This window comes from Chaetura pelagica, unplaced genomic scaffold (assembly GCF_000747805.2).
Source record: "Chaetura pelagica isolate M959 unplaced genomic scaffold, ChaPel_1.0 scaffold281, whole genome shotgun sequence".
Taxonomy (NCBI): Eukaryota; Metazoa; Chordata; class Aves; order Apodiformes; family Apodidae; genus Chaetura; species Chaetura pelagica.
Genome location: NW_009952058.1, coordinates 249,862 through 256,135, shown reverse-complemented (window position 1 = coordinate 256,135; position 6,274 = coordinate 249,862). Strand labels below are relative to the sequence as shown.

The window sequence follows — 6,274 nt, the reverse complement described above, 5'->3', positions numbered from 1 at the left end:
TGACAAAGCTTAAGCTGGGAACAAATTAAATTCATAATAATCACCACACTCTGCAAATACCTTTTTTTCAAAGGTTCCTCACAAGCAGTTGTATCTAATTGTTCCAGGTGAAGTGTCAAGGAGAAAGCGTTCCAAATCCGAGGACATGGACAGCATTCATTCTAAACGTCGTCGGTATATAGGAGAAGATTATGAGGCAGAACTCCAAGTAAAAATTACGGCCAGAAGAGATGTGGACCAAAAATTACAAAAGGTAGAATGGAGGTGCAGAGTGAAGATGGCAAACACACACCTGTTACTTGTCTTATATCTTTGAATTATCTATCCTTTCCCACACACTTCCTGCTTCCTCTAGCAGTTCCTCTTTTTTGTGGTTGAAAATTGGACATAATCCAAATAAAAAGTGGCTTAATTCATATAAAATCCTATATAACCCTACTCTTAAGAAGAGAGCAAATAGCATTTGAAAACTATGCTGCAAGCATTGTATTTGAAATGTGTTAAATTTTTAAGCTCCGAAGTTTCATGAGACTATAGATGGAGAACCTTAGCAAAGGAGGTGTATCAGTATGGTAACGGTTTATATGTGGTGTGGTTAATTGTGTGCCTAGCTTTAAAGAAAGTCTGTCTCCAAACATGGCATTTTGCAGGTTTTTATAGAGCTACTAATTGCCTGACTGCAGCAGTGGCACATGAAGAGACTTACAGTCTTGAAAAAAACACAACACTGTGCCCTTCCTTCATTAGTTAGCTAGTACGTGTTGTAACTTCAGTAATGTAGGATGCAGAAAACTGAACCACATTTGTTGAATGTTTATTTGTTTCCTTAAGAAAAGTTTTGCATTGCAATAGGTATAGGAGGGAGAAAAAAATTAAGTGTGACAAGTAAACTTTTCAGAAATTGATCTTTCTCCATTTTCAGCATCTACAAGAAAAACAACCCAACATTTCTGCTAGGGCAAAATGCATCTCAGAAATAAGATTTTGTTGAATGTCTTCAGTTTTTATTGTTTGAATGCCAGTGTCCCTCTCAAGACAGAAATGTAAAAAGAAAAAATTAATTTGTGCAAATATAGCACTTCATGAAAATGTCTAATGTTGTTAAGGTTCTTTTTATATGCTTATCATACTACAATGAAAATAATTTCTTGAATTAATGGCAAAGAGGGACTGTTTGTATTCACCAAAATAGATGCAGAAACTCTTAGCCGTGCAACCTCATGCTTGTTAGTGACTATAAATTTATTTGATTGTCAGGACACAACCACTGTCATTGTTCTCCTTGTAACAGAAGACTTGTTAAGAGCTAAGAATATTTTCATAGATGGTCTCCCAAATTCTGGGGTTGCATTTTTATTATTTTTTTATTAATAATTTTGCAGGTTATTCAGAGATTGTTAGAAGAAAAACTTACTGCATTACAGTGTGCTGTGTTTGACAAGACTCTGGCAGACTTGAAAACCCGAATAGAGAAAGTAGAATGCAACAAGAGGCACAAAACTGTACTTACTGAGTTACAGGTGAGTGTTTGTGTTAAATGCATGCCAGAATAAAATTTAAAAATAAGTTCCTCAGTGCTTAGTAATAAGTCTCTTGTAGTTGTCAGAGAGAAGCCATTTTTACCCACAAGGGAAGGGTGGGGTGGGAAGCAGCAAATACTAATGTTGCTTTTGAGTGGTTAAAATCCTATTTACCTACTCAGAAGGAAGTAATCAATAAATCATGCAGAAACCCCAAAGCAAATAATCCTGGCACACCAATTCATTAGCTGTTAGTAAACAACTTTTCCACTCTTCTGTTCCATTAAGACATTCTTCAAATAAATGTTAAGTGTGAAAATATCTAACGTCTCTGTGAAGCCAGAAATTTGCTGAAAACACAAGTTTTTAGGAGAGGATAATAGCACTGGACTTTGTAGAATGTTCAGACATAGAAACATCACGTGATACTCACGTATGTTATTTCCCCAGAAGCAAAACAATTATGTTCTAGCAGGGAAACAAACAACTAGTATTAAATGCAGTATGCTTTCTTGCATTCTTTATAGAAATCATGTACGTAGTGATGAGATGAGGAACATCGCAAAACCTGAAGAATTTTGAAGTGACAAGACAATCAAAAGCTTGTATCAAATTCAAACAATAAGCCCACTCTACTTTTAACATTAAAATAAGTATGGAGTTTCCCAAACCAGTTTGTATTGCATAACTCTTCCCCCTCACTGCACCAGACATTTTATGTCAACTTTCTATTAAGTGCTATCTAGGATGCTTTCAGTATACTTGTTGATCAGTTTCCTTAACCATCAACTACAGTGTCAAATCAGTAACTGTAGAGGGCTGTGAATGTGTTTATGTTAATATACTCGTAATCTAAGCTTACATGGTTTTATTATGCAAGGTGCTTCAGAAGACCTCTACATTGTAAAAGATAACAGAAATTTAATTATAAATGGCAGAGTGTAGTTGTAGCCTGTCATCTTGCTTTGTAAAAATGTGAAAGAGATGAGGTTTCTAAATGGACCAGCTCCATTTAAGATAGAAGTTCTGAAATAATGGTATATGAAACTCACTATTTTTAAAAACTTCCATCCTCCAAGTGCTAACCTAGTATTTTCAGGAGTTTGTAAAAATAATTCAACTCTTATTTCTGTGAAAAAAGAAAAAAAAAAAGTACCTGCTTAGAGCAAGTTGTACAGCTGCTGAATAAATGAGCCATCAGGACTGCAGCCTAGAAGGTTAAATTAGGATCTTGTAATGCTGAAGTAATTACAGGAGGAAAAATAACTTTGATAACTTTCATTCGTGTAGAATGTCATGTGAACCTCTGCAAGATGGAGTCTGAGCAGTTAGTTGTGAATAGGAAGAAGAATAATTCTAATTGTCTCTGAGATGTTTTTATTATGGTACATGCGTGTTTCTCTCTCCTGCTTTGAAATAATATAGTTGTACTGTATTTCAAGGATGAATAATTTCCCTTGATAGGAAAATTGCCTTTGACTTGATGTCTTAATTATATATCTTTTCATTTGTACAGTTCCTCTTGGGGAGGATATTTATGGGTTTGTTTGTTTTCATCGTCTTTCCATTTAGGCTAAAATTGCTAGATTGACAAAGCGGTTTGGAGCAGCGAGGGATGACTTGAAGAAAAGACAACAAGTAAGAGTTAGATTTGTTATATTTGGGGTTTTTTCTGAGCTAGCCTAAACCTTGTATTGAAAAGCAAAAAAATGTTGTACATCTAAAGACGTGACCTGGTTGTTCCATGGTGTTCACAAACTAGGTTTGTCTTGTTTGGCTTAAGGCAGTGATGAGTAGTCTTTTAACATCTGTTAATTCTGATTTGTACAGAAAGTTCTTTAGACATAACTAGTGTGAAAGCACCTTAAACATTATGTAAGTTAATTTAATTTACTTCAATATGAAGAGTACAGAGTACATAAGAATGAATCCCAGTAACTTGATTTTGGGGATGGAGGGGGGAGAGGAGATGAATAGATATGAACAATAATATTTACCTCTGTGTCTAGAATTAATATTTTGGACTAATTACTGTGAAGAAGTGGAAGCTTAAAGTCCATTAATGTTTCAGAAGAAATTTTTATTCTCATGCTATAAAAAGGCAAGAGACTTAAAAAAAGGGAGGATGTAGGAGAGGGAGGCAGGTAGGATCAAGGAGATGATGGTTGTAAAGCCAAGTTCTCTTGCAATGTTTGCTCCAGAAAATGTTTCTCGCAAAGAAATTAATGAATACAAAATATAATGAAAGCGTTAAGTTTGCAGAGTGACTTAGGATTGTTTTATTATAGTTTTTCTCTTTTTTTTAAATTTGTTGCAGAATTCATCAAATAGACCTCTGTCTCCAGGGAAAGCAGCAAGTGACACTGCAAACACAAACAATGTGACGTATCGGTAAGCAAACATCACTGTGACCGTCTTAAAATTTACAATAAGCTACTTGGGATACCTAATGGATAATCTCTGTATTTTCTTTTTTTTAATTAAAGTGCTCTTTCTTTTCCTTCATTGCTCTTCAGTTGTAAAATTCAGGGTTTTTTCACAGAAGTCATAAATGGACAGTATTGAATCCATTCTTATGTGAACTGAGATGCGTGTTGTTTCAGCAGTTGAAAAATAATGGATGAAAATGGAAATGCAAGGAAAGGAAAATTCTTACGGTGAAAGGCAAACTTGGTGCAAGCACTTGAAAGTCTACAAATAATTCTGCTTGCATTTGTTTGGTGTTTTTCGTAGGGGAATATCCATACTTTGCATGAAGATAAATAGGTTTATAAAATCTCAATGGAATAGCTGTAAAATAAGAGATTTTTTCATTCTTGTATTTTTCATAATTATGCCTGGTGTTGCTCATTGAGAAATGCTGACTGAGACTTTGTTCCATAGCAATACTAGCACAGTGAGGCAGATGCTGGAGTCAAAGAGGAATACAGGAGAGAGCACACCAGCAACTTTTCAAGCCCCTGTGAGTGCAGGTAAGAAACTGCCTATAGACTATAAACATATTTCTTAGGTTTTATTGCTTTCCATTAAATAAGTAACCAAATGAACAGAGCAAAACTGGGTTTTGTGGCTTTTGTCTTGACATAAGAAACATTATTTTTAGTTCCCTACCACATTCACATACATATAGTTATGTAGTGTGCTTACCAGATAAGGGAAAAAATATGTCAATTTGGCCAACCAGAACATGTGGGTAAATGAGATGCTTCAGCAGACTGCTTCCTGGGTGTGGCAGCAAAACTTGCAGTCTCAGTTGCAGAGAAGTGAAATGGCTCACAGGTCATATCATGCTGACCCCTATAGCTAATGGCGGTACAGTTGAGTGCGGAAGTAAAGAAAGTAATAAACCCTATTTCTTAAGGGAATCAAGCTGAAAAATGGGATTCTTAGGTAATAATTTTGTAGGGAATGTAGAATCAAAACCACCATTAATTACATTAATTATCACACCATCCTTGGTTTTAAAAAGTTTACCTAATATTGAATACTGAATCTTTTCCACAGAATGATCTAATAAGAGACATGTACTGGTGTTTTGTAATGTATTATGCTCCTGTTCTTTAGATTTAATAATGAAATTTTGTTGCATAAAAGCAAGTTATGTTCTCTGACACATTAATCTTGGATTTCAGTAGAACCTTCTGGATACAAGGTTCTGCCTATACAAATAAAGTTAGTCATAACTGACTTAGTTTTTCTTTCCCTCTGTTTACTGAAGGACCAGTTATTCTACCATTTCTTTAATGAGTGCTTAAAATGCTGTATTTCATATATTTTCAACAGCTAAATATCAGTACTTTCTTCAAGCCTGTTTTTGTCATAGTTCTTTGTATATCTTAATTTTTTTTGCTATTTGTTTATATAGTTCTTTCAAACAGATTCACAGTATTTACTATATCATTAACTAGGCCATTGAATATCAGAGTGTACAACAGAAAAAATAATCTCTATAGCCTTCCTTTGCAAAAAGTTAATCACATACCACATTTTTCATAGAATCATAGGATGGTTTGAGTTGTAAGAGATGTTTCAAAATCGTCTAGTGCAAACCCCTTGCAATGGGCCATGACATCTTTCACTAGATCTGGTTGCTCAAAGCCCCGTCATGTCCAGCCTGACTTTGGACACTTATAATGATAGGGTGCTCATAACTTCGCCAAACAACTTGTTCCAGTGTTCCACCACCCCCATGGTAAATTGTTTGTGTTTTATTGGAGTGAAACTCCCTACTTGGTTCAAATTTTTATTTATTTTTTTTTGTGGTGTAGTGCTAGCTTCCAGTGTTGCCGCATCTCCAGCAGTTGTCAGTGGACATCTTAAGCCTCAGACTCCAGTGATCTCCACCAGCTCTTTGACAACAACAGTTCTTCCAACAGCTAACACAACTACAGTTGTAGGCACTAACCAAGTGCCCAGTGGCAGCACTCAGTCGGTGTCTGTCTCGTTGCAGTCTTTGCCCGTAATCTTGCATGTACCTGTTGCAGTGTCATCCCAGCCTCAGCTCCTGCAAGGCCACACAGGAACTTTGGTCACCAACCAACAGTCAGGCAACGTTGAATTTATACCTGTACAAAGCACGTCCACAGTTGGTAGCCTCACCAAAACTACAGTGTCTTTGGCATCGACTAACCCAATTAAACCAAATAACAGCCCATCTGTGCCCAGTCCTGGTATTCAAAGGAACTCTCCGGCCAGTGCTGTGTCAGTAGGCACAACATTGGCAGTACAGGCTATTTCTGCTGCCCATTACATTG

General features: G+C 36.0%; 1 protein-coding gene across 1 annotated transcript in view; it reads left to right on the top strand.

Moving 5' to 3' along the window:
• The window catches only part of ATF7IP (activating transcription factor 7 interacting protein), a 44,604-nt gene that overhangs the window by 14,324 nt on the left and 24,006 nt on the right, over positions 1–6,274 (top strand). Inside the window, exons 3-8 of the mRNA XM_010003835.1 lie at positions 108–253; positions 1,383–1,520; positions 3,093–3,158; positions 3,838–3,911; positions 4,404–4,492; positions 5,789–6,274. The exon at positions 5,789–6,274 is cut by the window's right edge and continues 189 nt beyond it. Of these exons, the coding sequence (XP_010002137.1) occupies positions 108–253; positions 1,383–1,520; positions 3,093–3,158; positions 3,838–3,911; positions 4,404–4,492; positions 5,789–6,274 (999 nt within the window). The remainder of the gene's footprint in view (positions 1–107; positions 254–1,382; positions 1,521–3,092; positions 3,159–3,837; positions 3,912–4,403; positions 4,493–5,788) is intronic.